This window comes from Pediculus humanus, genomic scaffold, assembly GCF_000006295.1.
Source record: "Pediculus humanus corporis 1103172107855 genomic scaffold, whole genome shotgun sequence".
NCBI lineage: Eukaryota > Metazoa > Arthropoda > Insecta > Psocodea > Pediculidae > Pediculus > Pediculus humanus.
This window is the reverse complement of record NW_002987435.1, coordinates 344158-363851: the sequence shown is the minus strand read 5'-3', so window position 1 is coordinate 363851 and position 19694 is coordinate 344158. Positions and strand designations below refer to the sequence as shown.

The 19694-nt window shown below is 25.7% G+C and overlaps 4 protein-coding genes across 4 annotated transcripts; 2 read left to right on the top strand and 2 right to left on the bottom strand.

Moving 5' to 3' along the window:
- Nucleotides 1-327: 327 nt before the first annotated feature.
- On the top strand, nt 328-1581 carry Phum_PHUM379870 (uncharacterized protein; the record flags this gene model as incomplete). Its single annotated transcript, XM_002428375.1, has 1 exon — nt 328-1581. The coding sequence occupies one exon, from the start codon at nt 328-330 to the stop codon at nt 1579-1581; it is 1254 nt and encodes a 417-aa protein (XP_002428420.1).
- A 7589-nt stretch (nt 1582-9170) lies between these two features.
- Nucleotides 9171-10112, top strand: Phum_PHUM379860 (uncharacterized protein; the record flags this gene model as incomplete). The annotated part of the gene is made up of 4 exons (XM_002428374.1): nt 9171-9234; nt 9361-9384; nt 9433-9728; nt 9819-10112. The coding sequence occupies 4 exons, from the start codon at nt 9171-9173 to the stop codon at nt 10110-10112; spliced, it is 678 nt and encodes a 225-aa protein (XP_002428419.1).
- A 2747-nt stretch (nt 10113-12859) lies between these two features.
- Phum_PHUM379850 (uncharacterized protein) lies at nt 12860-13579 on the bottom strand (the record flags this gene model as incomplete). Its single annotated transcript, XM_002428373.1, has 4 exons — nt 12860-12916; nt 12973-13134; nt 13226-13369; nt 13499-13579. 4 exons carry the CDS (start codon nt 13577-13579, stop codon nt 12860-12862), a joined length of 444 nt encoding a protein of 147 aa, XP_002428418.1.
- Nucleotides 13580-14376: 797 nt separating this feature from the next.
- Nucleotides 14377-16446, bottom strand: Phum_PHUM379840 (Cholecystokinin receptor, putative; the record flags this gene model as incomplete). The annotated part of the gene is made up of 5 exons (XM_002428372.1): nt 14377-14417; nt 14482-15028; nt 15300-15448; nt 15782-16001; nt 16159-16446. 5 exons carry the CDS (start codon nt 16444-16446, stop codon nt 14377-14379), a joined length of 1245 nt encoding a protein of 414 aa, XP_002428417.1.
- Nucleotides 16447-19694: the final 3248 nt, after the last annotated feature.

Below are 19694 nucleotides of genomic sequence, written 5' to 3'. Positions count from 1 at the left end.
TTTTTTTTTTAAGAATAAGAAGGCGGTGTGATTTTATTATTATTATTATTATTATTATTTTTATTTATTTACGTTATGACGAAGAATTCGATTAATAAAAAATTATTATTATTATTATTATTTTTTGTTAAAAAAGTCGTTCGGTGAGTAGTTTCCGAAAATATTTATGACTTTTATTGTGTTTAATCATTTTCTATTTATATTCAAATTAAATAGAAAGATAAAAAAAAAATATTATTATTATTATTCTATTAAAAATAAGTAAGTTTTTCATTTGACTAAATAAATAAATAAAAACCCTTTCCCGTTTTTGTAAAATCAATTATAATGAAAAACGCGACAAAAAAAAATACAAAAGAAGAAATAAATAAAAAATTATTGAAATTATATTCGGATTCATTAGATTCGGATCGATACGTATTGGATTTTGATAAAAAATATGATTTTTTTACCAACGATGAAACTCTCATATTAAAATTTTCATCTAATTGGTTTTCGCCGGAAAAATATAGTTTTTACCTGACATCTTCGAATTCTATAAAAACCTTGTCGAAAAATGGTAGCGACCACGAAGATGATACGAAAACCAAATATGAATCTTTACCCGTTATCGATAAATCTCTCGCAACAAACAATTGTTTGTCCAGAGACCTTGAAATACTCGGAAGGACACCTTATCAAATAGGAGTCGAAGGAGAAAAGTTTAGAGTTGTTGCTGCCACTCTACAAAAATGTAATTCTCCCTTCGTTCAAAGAACTTTTCATTTTACTGCCAACGGGATAGTCGAAGCATTAAATAAAAAATCATCCGACGCTGGAGAATCGGGTACCATCATACCCATTTTGAAAAGATCCGTCAACAGGAGCACGACTCATCAAAAAGTTTTAAGAATCAGAAGATTTCGGGTAATTAAAAAAGAAGATTTAATTTTAGACAAATGCACATTGCCTAAAAAAATCAAAATTGCCAATGGTGAAAAAACTACAAGATTTCTAACCGTGAGAATCCGTTCGAAAAATTTAAATTCAGAAAATGGTTTCCCGTTGGTTCAATCTGAGGGTTCGACATCTCTCGGACGAGAAGAAACAGTCGAAACGGTATCGAGCACCACGACCACGACAACGATCACGACAGAAAATATTAACGAATCCGAACAAAGAGAAAATGATAAAAAAACCGTTACGGATTCAGATTTGAAAAACGATGATGCGGATGCTGCAACAACGGAAGAAAATTGTAAAGAAAAAACAGAGGATGCGATCCCGATTAAATTAGAGGAAATTGAACGGGAAACTGCGGTCAAAGAAACGTTCACATGTGAAAACTGTGGAAAACAATTTTCTACGTATTTGCATTGTTTAACGCACATACGATCTCATCAAAAACAATCCTGTCAATTTTGTTCGAAACGTTTTCTCACGGCTAAAATACTAAGAGATCATATAAAAATACAGCATCCGGAAGAATCGACTCGTTGTAACGTACCAGAAGATCGAATAACAACGGCAACGTCTAAATTTGGGAGAACACGACAAGTTTTAAACATAGCCGGATTGAGAAGTAAATACAGAATGTTGTAAAATGGATGATTATGTTTGAAAACATAATGAAAAGGTCAATAAAAACATAAAGAAAAAAATGTTGGAAAATTCAAAATAGTATCAAGTTTGCATAATTTTTAATTTCAGTAAAATATATATTTATGTATGTGTTGGCAGTGTGCTGTTGGTGCCCCAACATGATGCTGTTGGTGCCCCCAACCCGGTGGTGTTCACCACGTTCGATATTTTTTCTTGTTCTTTTTTTTGTCAAATGTGTGCAAAAATAATATTTATCATTAAGTCCGATTTAAAGAAAAACTAATTGTGTTAACTTAATAATTTTCTCAGTATTATTTACTACAATATGTATATATTTGCCTGCGTGTGTGCGTGTGCGTGCGCGTGCGTGCGTGTTTAAAATTTTAATTATGGTTTTTTAATTAGTGAGAATAAATGACACTATTTAACAATATTCACCATTTTTTTTTTTTTTTGTACTGTGATCAATTTGATTTAATTACGTTTTTTAATTTTACGGTGACGGTAAAACTTTCTAAAAAAAAAAAAAACTAAAGAATTTTTTTTTTTTTTAACGAGGTTTGGTTAAATTAAAAAAAAAAAATTATAAATTAATAATAATAATGATAATAATTAAAAAAAAAAAATTTGTCAAATTTTAATTACGTCTTTTTTTTTCTTTTTCAATTAATTGTATTATTCGAATGAATTGATTATTATTAAAAATATTATTATATATGAAGGTAAAAAGAAAAATCGGTCGGAGCATTAAAACATTAAAAAGTTTTTTTTTTTTTTTTGATGACATAAAATTTTGTTTGCCATTACATTAAAACAAACGACAACCGATTAATTGGTTGCCCTTGAATCGGCTCTTTTGATGTTTATGAGTACTTTTCAATCATGTCAGCGGATTGCCGGAGGGTTCTTTGCTCTTCTCTTTGTAATAATCATTTCATTTAATCATGTTAAAAGGAGGATATTTAGTATACAAACATCCTAAAACTAAATTTTCTCTCTCTCTCTCTCTCTCTCTCTATCTCTTTCTCTCTTTTTCGTTCCGTTCGTATTCTCCATCGTCCATCGTCATTAATTCAACAACGAATTGCATAAAATCATTAAAGAGATAATGAAAGGCTATCCTATAGATACTAAAAAAAATTTTTTTTTTTTTACCTAAAATAAAATGCGGGGTCAGAGTAATTGAGGGTATTTAAAACTAAAAAAAAAATTAAGGGCAAAGAAAGAAAGGTTTTTTTCAGTAACTGGGGAACCGCGCTTGTGGACGTGGGGAGGGGGGGGAAGAGGGAGGGACGCCTTTCATTTTTCAACGAAACTCCTTGATAAAAAAAAAAAAATTAATAATGATAATAAATAATGTTGTTTATATTTTTGAATGTGTATTTAATAAAACGAGCCTAATAATAATAATAATAATGTTTTTTTTTTTATTAAAAAAAGAAACGTTTAAAAAAAGGTAAAAACTTTAAATTGGGGGATAATGAGGGAGGGAGAAGGGTAGGGGAGGGGGGCAATCGTAAAAATTAAAACGATAAACAGGAAAAAAAAAAAAATAGAGGTTATCATTAGGAAACGGATATTAATGTAATCGTTTGTTGTTGTTGTTGTCGTTGTTATCATCATCATGTTTAAAACAAAGTTAAATAAATAATAGCAAAACAATTAAATTAATGTTGTTTTTTTTTTTTGTAGTTTTTAAAAACTTGTTTAAAAAAAAAAAAAAAACAGAATACTCTTTTATGGTGTAACTTTTTATAACTTTTATTGGTTTTTATTTATTTATTTATTTGTTACAACGACAATTTAATATGTTTTCAATTATTAAATAATTTAATAATTTTACAATCGCCTCGTCGTTGCCTTTTTTTTTTTTTATTACGTATTCTCAGACGGAGAAAAAAAAAATTTTTTTTGTTTTTTAATATAAAACCAGATGTTATTAAATACAAATGTGAAACATCATAATTCAATAACTTTTGCCAAAAATTTGTCTTGTTAAAAAATTTTTTTTATTTGTCTCTTTTTTTTGGTTGACATTTTCAATTGTGAGTCAAGAATAAAAAAATTTATATTTATATTTATATATCTGGATTATTTTGAAAGGATTTATAAAATATGAGATTTATACTCTTTGTTTAAATATAAAGTATTCGTGTTCTCTCTCTCTCTCTCTCTCTCTCTCTCTCTCTCTCTCTCTTTCATTTACCTAACGAAATTAAAAAAATTTTTTTTTACGTAAATGCGTTGTTATTATTATTATTATTTACTTGAGTCACAGGTACGAGGATTTGCGTCGGAATTTTATCCTTATATTTGATTGAATTCTTTTTAGAAATGGTCTTATCAAATTCATTTCAAGTTCTTATCAGTAATCGATAGCTGGTATAGAATCAAGGGTGATATCCAAAAAAAAAACTTTTTTTTACAAATTTCCAAACTAGTAGTTGCTGATAGTTTGATTGATTTAATTATTATTATTATTATTGTTATTGACCGTTATTGGAATTCAGTTAATTTACTGATAATGATGATGATGATAATGTGAATGGATTGTTTTATTTATTTTCATATCATTTGGTATTTTCAAATCGTGTGATATAAACAGGTTTCTTTTTTCTTCCTCCCCTCTGAAAATTTTTCTGAATATGTCACCTTTGCTGCTTTGTCCACATGATGATGATGATGATATTTTCATTGCTTTCTTATCGAAATCCCGTTTTTCTTCTCTTGTTTTTTCACAATACAAAGCATAATTCCTATTATAGTAATCAATATTTTTTTTTTTTTTACAAGCTTCTGTGTTTAACCAGACAGCTTGACTTCATAGAGATGCTTTAAACCAAGGTCAACTAGATATTCATCTCCTCCTTCTGAATAATTGCATTCTAGAATTAATTTTAAAAAAAAAAATCCCTTTTAGTTTATATTTTAAATGATTTTTTTCGCACTCCTTTCGTCAATGTATATCACGATTATTATTATTAGTAGTAGTAATAAATAAAAATTCATTGGAAAATCGATGGATACTAAAATTTTTCTTTTTTTATTTACAAACAAAGTAAAAGGGAAAAAAAATCTGGAATGAAATTAAGAATTTGAATGATTTCGGTTTTTGACACCCTATTTGCCATTCGTGCGTGACAAAAAATTAAATTTTACCGGAGGATTTTTTTGTTTTTCCCTTCCATAATCTCCTTCGTAATGAGGGGAGGGGGGGCAGGAGCAGCAGCAACAGTAGGAGTAGTTTAAGGTAGTTTTAATAAAACGTTTATCTTATTCGTATTCACCTTGACTTGAAATTCTCGCAATTTCAATTTATTAATTATTACTTTTTAGAATTTACGTATGAAAAATTTTTTTTGTTTTAAAATTAGTCTTCCGCGTTGTGCCTTATCACCACTTTGTTTAACTCTTTCCTATTTCCGATTCGTAAATTATTATTTGTTTTAAATAAACGCTCCTTTTAAATCATTTATCCGCATCTCAAAACAAAAAAATTACAATGAACGTAAACTGCGTAAATTTTCGATAGAAAATTATTATTGGGTTGGCAAATAAGTAACTGCGGATTTTACCAACAGATAGTTTGTTATTTTTTTTGAGTACGTTTACGTTTTTGTACAGACATGAACTTTTGATATGTTATTACTTGGTTCCTTCTGTAACATTCGGTACCAAAATTTCATTGAACTCTTAAATAGTACGCGAGCAAAAGATAATTAAACATGGGGAGCCAGAGCGAGCATTTCCTCCACATTTTACTTTTTTATTTTTGAAAGAGTGTTAATGCTTCCCAGGCCAATAAAAAGTTGTGGGCTGTGTAGGGGAATGAAGCCTTAATAGAACGGCAGTGTCAAAACTGGTTTGCGAAATTCCGTTCTGGAGATTTTTCTTTGCAAAATGAGGAGTGCTCCGGGCGCCAATTGGAGGTTAAAGATGAGCAAATAAAGGCCCTCATTGATTATGATCGGCATAGTTTGACTAAGTACATTGTAAAAAAGCTAGATAAGTCACATATGTGCGTCAAAAACCGTCTGCGGCATCTTGGGTGCCATAAGAAGCTTGATGCGTTACTTTGGGGAACGTTAGTTAACGAGGCGACTCTGTCTTTGCGATATGCTTCTTAAACGCAATGCAAATGATTCTTTTTTGAAAGAATGGTCACCGGAGATGAAAAGTGGGTTGTCTATGATGACTTTTTGAGAAAAAGATCCTGGTTTATGCAAGGAAACAGGCACCAACAACTTCTAAGGCTGACATTCACCAAAAAAAGGTATTGTTATCATTTTGGTGGGATTACAAAGGCATAGTCAACTTTGAGCTGCTGCCACGATGTCAGACCATAAATTCAGAGGTTTACATTCGACAATTGACAAATTTAAATGATACCATCCAAGAAAAACGACCGGAACTAGCCAATAGCAAAGGAATTGTCTTTCACCACCATAATGCCAGGCCCTCCCCATCTTTAGCCACTGGACAAAAACTACTGGAGCTAGGCTGGAATGTTTTGCTGCACCCTCCATATAGTCCCAAACTAGCTCCAAATAATTATCATTTTTTCCGATTCCTAAAAAATTTTTTAAACGGACAAAAATTCCAAAACGACAATGAGGTCAAAACTGCATTGGAGCAGTTTTTTGCTCCTAAAACTAAAGAGTTGTATAAAAAAAGGAAAATGATACTACCCGAAAAATGGCAAAAGGTCATTGATAATAATGGACATTATATAGTAGATAAAAATAATTTGACATAATTAATAAATCGTTTTTTGTTTTCTTAAAAAATTCGTAATTATTTATTTGCCAACCCAATATAATGGAAACAACGTACGTGTGACACTCGAAATTATTTTAATAATATTTAATAGAATGATTTTTAGTCTTCTAATTCTATTGTAATTATTTATTTATTTATTTATTAAATTAAAATTCTTTTGTTAGTATTTTTATTATTATTATTATTATTCTACATTTAAATTAATGTTGAAAAAAAAAATAATAATTTTTTTTTTTTTAAAAGAAAAGTTTTACATAAGCTAAATAAGTAATTAATAAATTTAAAAAACTATTTTTTCATTGGTCGAAAGTACGTGTGAGCATGCGCAAAAGAGAATCTATTGTTTTCCACTTAAAATTTGATTGGGTATTTTTCATTTTTAACATTTTTTTTGTTTTTTTTTTTTAAATTTATTATTTTTTTTTGCACTAAATTGTTTTTTTTTTTTTATATATATATAATTTTCATTTGTTTTTTTTTCTTCCTTTTTTTCCTTTTATTCTTTTCCTTTTTTGGGTTATTTTTTTTTTTTGTATTTAAAACGCGGGAAAAACTTTTTTATTTGTAAATGAAAAAAAATAAATAAATTTATAATTTAACGACGTCCGTTTTTTTTTTTTTTTTTTTTTTTTTTTTGTCACATACAAAATAATTATTTAAACACGTAACATTTTAATAATAATAATAATGATAATGCATCCAACCGAACAACGAAAAATTTATTAACTCGATTTGTTTTTTATATCGAAAATTATTTATTAATTTTTTCAGGAACTCCAATTAATCGACTGCCTATAATGGCGAAATCCGTATTAGATCTCTACGAATTGTATAATCTGGTCATTGCTAGGGGAGGATTAGTTGATGTAATTAATAAAAAACTTTGGCAGGAAATAATTAAAGGTTTGCATTTGCCTTCGAGCATAACATCGGCGGCATTCACACTAAGAACTCAGTAAGTTTCTATTATTATTATTATTATATCATTTTGTATAAAAACAGAAATATTTTTTTTTATGAATTTAAGTCTTATTTTTTATAAAAATACAATACTCATTTTCTTTTTTTTTATGCTACACATATTTGTATGAAATTATTATTAAAAATTTTTTGCAAATAAGTTATTATTATTATTATATATATGGTGAAAGTAGAAGGTAATTTTTTTTTTTTTTTTTTTTTTTTTGGATCATTAAGGTCAGAAAAGAAAAAAATAAAAAATATTATTTTGTAATGCGTAAAATAATTAATTAATTTAAATTTTTTGTCGAATTCAGATACATGAAGTACCTGTACCCATACGAGTGCGAAAAAAGAAGACTCAGCACTCCTTCCGAACTTCAGGCTGCAATTGATGGTAATAGGAGAGAAGGACGAAGAAGTAGCTACGGGACATATCCAGAACTGATGCAAAGATCCCCTGGTCCAAATCATCCATCTCAAATGACGTCCATCACTCTTGCTAATCAAATGAGGCCTCAAATAAATGGCAACGGTCATTTACATCATCCCGTACTTCATCCAACGTTAGGCCAACCACCGCTACCGGGTAAAAAAAAAAAAAATTTTTTTTTCTCTCTCTCTCTTATTTCTTTAAACTACGGCAATCAAATACATTTTAAATTTTTAATCAATAAACTTGGGATATTAATGAACTTTAAAAGCTCTCTCTCTCTCTCTCTTTTTCTGTCAGTCAGACATTCAGCCTCCCTTAGAGAGAAGATGAACGATGTTAAGGCGAGAAAAACATTATTAGACCTCAAAACTAATGATCTTTCATTGATTGATAGGAGGAAGATGCGGTTCTGATATTTGTTTTCCATTTTTTTTTTTTTTTTTTTCCTTCAATTCTTTTTCACTTTTATTTAATTTTCCTTTTAAAACTTTTATTAATTCTTAACATTTTTGTAAAAAAAAAAATAATAATAATTATGGGAAGAGAATAAATAAATAAATATATAAATAATTTCGGGTTGAATGCAGCTGCAAAAATCAAATTTCTATTTTTATAAAATTCATTGAATGAAAATTACTCACAAAGCGTACGACGCGTTGGGGGGGAGAGGAGAAAGGGGGGAGAGAAATTTGTAATAATTTTTCAATAACAAACTAAAACTAATTTATTAAAAAAGAAATAAATGCAATCATTTTATTAATTTTTTTCTAAGAGTTACACACATGTTTTTATGTTTTTTTAAAACATTATTATTATTATTGTTTTATTTTATTATTCGAACATGACATTAACGTCGGGATTTATTAAACGCAAAAAAAAAAAAAAATGGCGGTTTATAAAAAAAAATTTTTTTTTTTTTAAATGTTGACGACCGTGTGATTCACATAATCCAATATATATATATATATATATATATATATATATATATATATATATATATATATATATATATATATATATATATATATATTTTTTTTTTTTGTTTTCTCCTCCCGTAAACTTTTTGAATTTTTCTAGAACTTTTCTGTCTGCGCAAACGACGATTGTCGGCCTTGATTTTTTTGTCACATATTACAAACGTGAATTGATTTTAAACAATGTTACATAAAAACAAAAAGAAATATTTAAATTTATTTGTTTTTTTTTTTGATCACATAACAATTATTAGTTCGTGCATATTCATTATTATTATCATCATCACTACCGGTCTTAAGTATATATAGGAGAGAGAGAGAGAGAGAGAGAAAGAAAAACGAGGGTTTTGTAGTAAAAAAAAAAAAAGCAAAGTTAAGCGTTGAAAAATGATGTTTAATTCTTTAAGGGTGCCAACCCGCTGACAACCTCTTTGTAATTGATGACTCAACAAACGACAAGGAAGAATATTAACATCATTGATTGGCATTTTACCGCTTTTCCATGTCATGTCGTCCCTTTGCAAAACCTTTTCTGCAATTTTCTCTCTTTTCCTTTTTTCATTAAAATCAAAAAAAGAAAAAAAAAAATTTTTTAAATGATCATTAATTATATTATTTATTTAAATTAAGGGAAATTTTTTTTCAATTGTTTTAGTAATATTACAAACTGATGATTTATTATTATTATTATTATTTCTCCAGCGGGTCCCATTCCAGGATTGGCACCATCGGAATTCGAAGCGAGAATGGTAGAATATGTGAAACTTTTAAACAAAGAACTTAGGACTTCGACAACGACCCCACCAGCACTACGGTCAGGTTCAAATTCACCACCTTCGTCTACTTCTCCTAGGGAAGCTTTAAGTGCAATCGAAATGTCTAGGCTCACCCTTTGGAATTTATACAATAATAATCATCAAACTTCTTCTACTACTCCGGAACCGCAAAAAGAAGCACTGGATTTGGGTGTCAAAGAACAACAGCAAACACAAAGACAAGTAATCAATAATTTTGAGTGATTTCATTTGTTATTTGTTCCTGCCAGTGAGTGACAGGAAAACATAATAATTTCCTTTTTTATTTCTCAGTCATCATCTCCGCAAGTAAAAAGAGAATCTCAGGAAACCATTAGTAATGGACCTCCACCAAAGAAACTTCTTCCGGGTGAAGGGGAAGAAGAAGACGATGAAGAAGAAGAGGAAGAAGATGAAGAAGAAGAAAACAGAAATTTAAAACTTGACGGAAAGGCGCACATAAAAATATCAAGCAAAGGAAATGGAAAAGATCAAGAAAGTTCGTTAGTTGTAAGCATGGACATCAATGGAACCATGTACCAGGGAGTTTTATTTGCCCAAAATACTACAAGAACCAGAACGTCGTAGAAAAAAAAAATTTAATAATTATAATAATAATAATAATAATATATGATGCTATCATTTATATTTAAAAAAAATGCATTTGTGACAAAAAAATTTTATATACATAAATAAACGTTAAGTTAATAAAATAGTTTCGGTGGTACAAAATATAATTGCTTATAAAATATTTACGCGTTGGCGGCATAATGTTTCAAAACATTGTTTCAAAACAATTATAATTAGGCTTAGAATCTTTTGGTTTTTTAGAAACAATAGCATCTCGATAAATAAAAATGGAGGACTTTTCTTGTTGAAAATTTTCTTTTTTTTTGTTTGGTAAGTTCCTAAGTTGGTGTCGTTGACGGTTTTATTTAAAAAAAAAAAAAAAAAAAGATTTTACTCTTTCTTTTTTTTTTTTTTTGGACTCTCGACAAATTTTTATTTAATTAAATATATATAATTTATATACGATGTATATTTATTGTCAGTGGCAAATTAATAAAAAAATAAAAAAAAACATTTTTTAATAATCGTTTGCAATAGTAATAATAATAATAATATTAATTATAATATATATACATAAAAAGGAAAATTTATACTTAATTTAATGTATTTTTTATCCGATTTGTAATTCTTAAAGAATAAAATTAAATTATTTTTATTTTTATTATTGTTGTTAATGGGTAGTTAAAGCGATCGCCTCATATGATTTCATACCCTTTTTTTTTTTTTAATTTTTTTTTTATTTTTGCCCGAAATAAAATTTTTTTTTTTTCATTCGGTTATTATTATTATTATTTTTTTTTCATTCGGTTTTAAAAATACATTTTTTTTTAAAAAAAAAAAAAAAAAAAAAAAATGAATTGACTCTCTCTTGAATATAATACGAAAAATTTAAATTAATATTTCCTTATAATAAAATTAAATTTAATTAAGGAATAACTAAAAAAAAAAAGGAAATTATTTGTATTATTTTAATTTTTTTTTTTTCTGTTTTCAATCAATAATTGTACAAAGTAAAATTTACCAAAACTTTTTAATTTACGATAAATATGTAATTATACTGTTTAATTGTAATAAAAATAATTTCAATATTTAAAAATAATTTTTCTTTCGAATTCCAGACATAACCGACATTTTTTTTTTTTAATCTATCGTTTCGAGGGGATTTTTTAATTAGATTTAAAATTTAACGTATTTAGAATTAAAGAAAAAAAAAAATTTATAATAGATAATTATTAATGAAAAGACATGTTTGAAAATTAAATCAATTTAAATAATATTTTCCTTAATTCCTTGAATTCCTTAATTCAGTTGTACAAGCTCCAAACCGATTTATTTGATTTTCAAAATGGCACAAATATTTTTTTACTAAGCTTCCTAAAACCTGAAAAATTTTTAATTGCTATTTTAGAAAACATTGTATTATCTGATGATGGATTATTTAAAAAAAAAAAAGTGATGTAAAGTGTTGTTCTCACGTTTTCTTTTCTTTTCTTTTGTAATATGTATAATTTGTTTAATTTAATAATCTTATCTATTTATTTTTTTATTAACTGAATGCAAATTAAAATTACTTTACGAAAACTTGGCATTGTCTTTTTACTTATCACCCACTCGGGCATGCAAGCACAAATATCTAAAAACAAAAATTAAATTTATTCATTACAAAATTATAAATATTCTTAATTTATAAGTAAATACTTGTAATTACAGTCTGGCGCCACTAATAATAATAATAATAATAACCAAGGTGGTGCCTTGTAACTGAATTTAATTTCTATAAAATATGACATACATTTTAATACATATTTTTTATGTTGAGAAAGAAAGAAGAAAAAAAAAAAAACTGGAAACAATACAATAATCTATTTTATTTAATAAATATAAAATTTAAACATACATACCAATAAACTTTTTTTTTTTTTTTTTTTTTAGAATAAATAAGCTTCAAAAAAAATTAAAAAATAAAAAATTTTAAACTTTATCACAGTCATTTAAATTAGTCCAGCTCTTCATTTCCATTTCATTTTGAGATTCTTCCTAAATAATAAAATAAATTAATTTTAGTTTTTATGTTTTGACAAAAAAACTATAAAGTTTGCTTAATACATTTTTCCATGTGATACCTTTCGAATACAAGGATAAATCTCATTTCGTTCAAATTATTAACATTAATATTACCATAACTAAAAATTTCTCATTTAATTTTCTCTATGTAATTTGAACTTTACAAAAAAATGCTAAAGCATGATATTGATGATTCAATATTAACAAAAAAAAAAACCCAAAAAATTATCTTCCTAAAACAAACTTCTTTTTCTAAAAAATTTGGGATGTAATAAACCAAACCAACTTAATAAATGTAAAAAAAAATAATAATAAATTTCGTTTTGAAACTTATGTAGGTTAGACAATTTTTTTTTAAAAAACTAGTTTATATATATCTCTTTGATATTATTATTCTTAAAAAAAAATTAAATTTTAAATTTGCATTGTTTTAAAAAGAATTTTTAATTATTATTGTTATTAATTTACACAAGACAACTTACAGTATTAATTTTAAAATCCAATTCAAGATATCAATTAAGCATACTCATTTCAAAAATATTTTGCAAAAAACTAAATACTAAAAATTTTTAAATGTTAACCTTTTTAAACATTTTAACAAGTTCCTTATTTTTTTTTATTTTTTTTTTTAAGTAACTAAATGTTCCTAAGTCTTTAAGTAACAGGCTATTTATGATTATTCGTTTTAAAGTAATAATTATTCAGTCGAAATTACTTTTACACATTCTATGACTAGGCATGTTATGTACTATGAAACCCTCTTGATTTTTACATTATAAGTATTTGTTATAGTTATTTAATATCGTAATATTACCTTTTGTAGTCTCATATATTCATTTATTTCAAATTGATATTTAGGAGTTGTAATTCCGAAAAAAGAAGCTAGAGATTCCCCAACATAATCACACAATTCTAGTGCCTTAGATCCAGCAGCTACGGTCTGGTACCACATCCAAGGAAACCAGTTTGCCTTTTGCTTAAAAAATAATTAATGAAATTTTCAAGGTTTTAAATTACTATGAAAAATAATAATTGATTAAAAGTAAAAAATCAATAACAAAGCATACTAAATTTACGGGTAATGATTTGCATTCAGATGTTGAATCAGGAATATCTTGATTATCGTTTTCAACTTCTAATGTACCATCAGAGAAATACAAAATCTTTTTTGAAGAACCATTTGTATATGAATCACCAACATTTTGTAAATCCTAAAAATCACAGAATGAAATTAATAATAATAACCTCTTATTGGTTAATATAGAAAATAATATAAAATAAAATAAATACGTCGTATTTCTTAGTAACATCCATAAATTTAATTTATTTGACTTTGTTACAATTTCTAATTGTTTCAACAAAAACAACTTGTTGCATAGAGTATTTAAAATGTTTATTTTTTCATCAAGATTATATAACATTATTTTTTGTCAAGGGTTTTTTGTATTAAGTTGGCAGAATTGTTATATTAAAACTTTTTTTATTTTTAAATAAGTATAATAAAATTAATTATTACTTTTTTAAGTATAAAACTAATGAAATTAAATGTGAAAACTTTAAGTACTATTTCAAAAAATATACCTTTCATTTTAAATTTTAAAATACTTAAATAAAAAAAAACTCATATTATATATACAATAGATACTTTATACGGTACAAGTTAAAGTTTTCAAGTTTTTTAAATTAATTTTTGTTTTTAATACAAAATGAGTGATTCGACTCAAGCTCATATAAATTTAAAAAAAAGTTATCACGAACTTTGTTTAAAAGAAAAAAATATTGATATGCATCTTACGCTTGTTAAAAATAAATACTCATCTCATTACGAAATGGATCTTTTGCATAAATATAACGAAATTAAAGATGCCACTCAAATATTACTTGGAGTTATTGGGAACATAGAAGGCCTCACAATTAAGGAATTACATAAAAAATTTGAATTACCAACTAGTGAATAATGCAGAGTTTTTATTTTTTAGTGCAATAAAAGAATTTTACATTTTTTTTTTATTGTAAATTTACACACATATAAATTTTCAAAAAATATTTATTACTATGAAATTTCAACTCTCTACAAAGATGAAGACATACTGTTCTTTATTTGGCTGGTATCATACTTGTACTTTTTTGTTATACAATTAAGAATTCATTATTTAAATATATAATTGTTTAACTTAGTTATGTACAATAACATTCACTTAATAAATTTACAAAAATTTCAGATTTCTAAACAATAAAGAGTTTTTAAAAGTTCATCAACTTAAAACCGAAAAAAAAAAATAAAAAAATAATTAAACTAGAAATTAAAGATAATCATTAGTACAGCCTTGTCTGACTTCATATCGTTTGGTTGTGAAATTTGGATGAAACACTCCCAAAGCAGCTTCATTTGTAGATGATGGCGGAGGTTGAATTATTGCTGAATTATTGTTCATTTTCCATGGCCAATTAAATTTGCAGCCAAACGTCAAACCCCAATACTGTTTATTACTCAAGTAGTAAACCAAAGGATTTATGGCAGAATGAGTATGGCCAAGTAATAAACAAAAAGGTAAAATCAAAGCTGGAACTTTTACTTTTAATTCTGAATAAATTTTTATACAAACATATGGCGTCCAACAAATTGTAAAGACTATAACCATAGCTATAAGCATGTTGGCCACTCTTCTGCGACAATGAAGACTTTGACGACTCATTTGTTTTACAAGTGGTGGCATTTTCTTAAATTTTTTTTTACTATCGTTCCTGTGGTCTATTTGAATTTTTTTTTTCTTTTTTGCACTTAAATGTGTTTTCTTTTCTGATATAATTTCAGTTTCTGAAAGGTTTGACTGAAATTCATCATCCATATTTCTTTTTTTATGAAATACCTAAAATAGAAAAATTATTCTTTTTCAATTTTTAATATTTAAGTTTTAATGCTTCTATTTGATGTATGAAACAAAAGGAAAAATAATAATAAAAGTTTGTGTTGAGATAATTATAAATTGAACATGTTTTTATTAATTTTCTATTTTCAGGATTGTTATTATGATGATTCTTCATTAAGATGCACCTACTATTTCTTATTAAAAATATTATTGTATTTGTATTCTGATGTTTTGTGAAGGACATAAAAAAGAGCAGTGAATAATTAATTACCTTCTGAGGTTTTTTTATTGGTGGAAATGAAAAATGAAGAACTGGATGGTGTGACCTTGCACATAATTTATGCCCAACCGAAAAGTGACAATATGCAACCGTCAAACATGGTATTACGTAGACGACAATAATTTGCGATAAAATGTAGGCTGGAAAAAAATAAGAAAAACGTAAGAGATTAAAATAACTTTTTACAAACTTATAATTTTGTTTAAGTTTTTTAATTAGTTTTCTTAATTTTAATTAGTTTTTAAAAAATTTTTCTCAGTAGTTTGAATACAATTTATAATTTTATAAAAAAAATTAAATTTTCAGTTCAATGCGATCCACACCACGCCTGAAGAAAAAAAAAAGAAAATGGAAATTGACCGTTTTTTTTCTCAATATTGATTATAAAATAAAACAAAATTTTTTGTTCCCGCAAAAAGAGCGACATTTTAAATAATGAATGAAAAATTTTACTTATGTAATTTTTTTATTACCCGTCTTTAACTGATTCGAAGGCCAAATTTCTCGACATTGTTGCAATGAAACTTGACGTGCATAAAGGATTGGACTTGTGATAATGGCTGCACCGGTCCATACAATTATTATTATTTTATGAGGACGGAGTTTGGAAAACATATTTGAATGATTGACAATCGCATAACGATCTAAAGCGAGCATCATTAAGGAAGAAGTACTCGCTGCTACTGGAATAGACTAATTAATAATAACTAATTATTAATTTATTCATTTATTATCAATTGGGTAAAATTTACTTTCAATGTAATTTATCTTTTATAATAGAATTGTTACGTTTTTCGAATTCTACTAAATCAAAAAAAAAAAAAATTCATGCATGATTTGTAAATCTAACCTGTAAATAAAATGCTATTTTACAGAAGAACACTCCTGAGGTCCAAAAATTAATCAAGAAATTACACATTGAAAGAGGCATCGAAATGACACATACTAATAAATCAGAAATACTAAGGCTTAATAAAAATCCATTTCGTGTTCTCGATGAGGAACCTACTACTGCAGCAATGACAAACAAATTCGTTGTCACTCCTACCAATGAAGCACAACAGTACAATATAACTATAGTTGAATCTATTCGAGTCCATTCTGTGTTCTCGGTGGTGGAATTTACATTAACAAACATATCATTCTCCACTGACGGTAACAAAAAAAAAAAAAAGAACAAATTTATTACTAATTTTTTTTTTGAGTATCGTAAATTATTTTAATTTTGAGTAATGTTTTAATTTAACTAATGTAAAAGTTTTAAAAAATATTTGTTTGTTTTAAGTTGATTACATTAATTACATTTGATGTTTAGTAATTGGTGGCAAAACTTATGTACGTACTGAATGTCTACTAAAGGCTAAACAAATATGTTTAAAAAAAAACAATAATTTTTTTTTTTATTATAACAACAAAATTGACTAAACGTTAATTATGAAATGTTAAATAATTAAAATAAAAAAAAGGTTACATTAAAATGGTGTGCTTGTTTTTTTTCCCCTTTAAAACCTTTCATTTAAAACAAATTTAAGTTAAGATTAAAATTTTTATTTATTTTATCAAAGGTTTTAAAATTTTCTTAAAAAAAAAAAAAAAGTAGTAATGTACGTTCATATTAATATTAAATAAGCAAGACGACATTTATATTCCCTGTTTATCCAGAACAATTTTAAATACATGTTAATTTTATTTGGAATATAATTTATTTCATTATAATTTAACGGAATTTTCAACAAAACAATTTATTTTAATAAAAAGGCACATATTAACATAAAACTAAACATTTGTATTTATTTACAAATAATATAAATTTTGTGCATAACAATTTTTATTATTATTATATTTTTACTTTCTGTGACTTATTATACTTATTAATATTTATTTTACCTTTTTATTATTTTGTTGATTCCAAAAAGATAAAAATAATCGAATTAAACAATAACACCAGTTTGAGGTGGACACCTGTAGCTTAAAATGTTTTTGACGTCACAAATCCACGTGAAAATTCCGGGAGTTAAAGATTGAGGGGGGAAAGTAAAAAACCGATATTTAATGAGTTTGCGCTTTTCCTACTTCCTGGCTAAAACGAAAAATTAAGAAAAAAACCGGAAACAGTTTATATGTATAGGAATTTTTTTTTTTTTTGTTTTATTCTATACTTTTCGATAATTTAGTGCCATTTTTTTTATTTATATTTATACATAACAATTATTATTATTTGAAGAACATGAACATAATTAATCCAAACATTATCTATATACATTTTCATTTACTGAATTTATCCGTTTCAAATTACAGAAAAAAAAAAAAAAAAAAGGAAAAATCAATTCTAAAGTTTATTTTTCCCACAGATGCATTGTTGCCAAATTTATAAATAAAAATTATTATATCTTTTTTTTTTAATATTTAATTTAATTAACAATATACGAGTGAATTTTTTGTAGATTAAGTAGAAAGCAATTGATTCACGTATTAATTGGTCGAATGAAAAATTACTAACAGAATTTTCCCTTTTTATAAAATTTTTAATAATTTTATAATACAATATATATTATTTTATTCAGTTTGATTTCTATCGAAAATACATACATATATATCAAATAAATATTTTTAATTAAAGTAATGGATGTGTATATATTTAAATAAGAATTGAAAAAAATTATTTAGGGGGAAACCAAAGTTTTTCAATAGAGGAAACATTTTATTTAACGTTCTTCCTATTCTTCTTCTTTGCATTGTTACATTTTCATTATTCTATTAAATATAATAAAAAATTAATTTATTAAATGTTAAATATGAAATTCATATACAATACAATAATACAATTCAAATGATTAAATAACCTTTTTTTTAAACAAATAAAATTTTTTTAATTTACGTAAAAGTATTTAATTTTTATCCATATGAAATTAAAATTATAGAAAATTTTAAATTATTTATTTTATTTTATTTTAATTGAAATTCCCAATTTTTTGTTAATCAGGTTTTAAATTTTATTAATTTAATTAATTTTATAATTATTGATAATCATTATTAAAAATAAATTAAAATAAATTAAAATTTAAAAGATTCTGTGTGTGTGTGTGGGGGGGGGAGGGGGGGTTAATTCGTCAATGAGAAAACTTTTTTTTTTTTTTTTTGATTAGTAATTAGTTATTAAAAAAAAAAAAATTTTTATAAAATAGTTCAATTCAACAGGGGACAAAACAATTCTCTTTGAGATATTATTTGAAAAAATAAAATAAAAATGATATTGTTGCTTAGTCATGGCGGGCTGGAGCTGGACCACATTCCATCTTTGAGTCCGGTCCATAAAAAACATACTCACCTCCGACTACCTGAGTCGGTTTGCCTCTTCTCATCTACAATTTGACCTTTGTTTAGGTTACTCTGGCGTAACTTGCTATCGAAAATATATTTATATATATATTCTTTTTCGTGTAGAGACGACGATTTTTTTTTTTTTTTTTTTTGTAAGAAACAAATTTCTCCTGCTATTTTTTTTTTTTTTTTTTTAGGCTATCGTACACACAAGTTTTATATTAATAATAAATATTTCAACTTTGTCTGGTTTTTTTTTTTTAAAAAGAGAAAATTCTCTTGTATTCATATTTATTTTATGTTTAATTAAAATCAAAATAAACTTATTAACATTATTGCTATTATTTAATTTTATTAAATAAAAAAAAAAAAAAAAAAAATTGAAATTAATTTTTGTTTTAAATAAATTTATAATTTAATTTATTATTATTATTATTATTATCTAGTTAATGATTAAGTGAGAAAACAAAATTTTTTGGCGGTAAAATATTATTTGTGAAAATTTCTTTCCCCCTTCCCTCCACCCGAAGTTTAACAAAATAAATTTTCATTAGGAAAAATCAAATAAGATGAAGAGAAAATTTTTTTTTCCTTTATTATTATTATTATTATTATTATTTTATTTCTCTTTCACAAGTCAAATAAAAAAAAAAAAAAAAAAATCGTCGACAAGAATCACTTTTTTACCCCCCTTTAATGGTTGCTCTTCTTCTACAGGTTCTCTTCCCCCCAACATTTTTCCTATCCTTCTCTCATTCGATATTATATTTATTTTACTATCTCTTTTTTTTTTTTTTTTTTAAACTCTCGTACCGGAGTCGTCTAGAGAATTCAAATCCAGACGAGGAGGCTGTAAAAAAAAAAAAAAAAAAAAAAAAATTCTTTTAATTACGTTTTCTGTCCAGTCTCGTGTTCCCTTGTTCCATTACGTCCAAAAACATGAAATGAGTACCGGATTAAAGGGCGTTCGATGTGTGGGCAGCTTGAATGTCAGTCTCCGATTAACTTTGATCGTGGAACGGTTATAACTTCAATTGTTTACTTACATTTTCTTTTTTTTTTTTT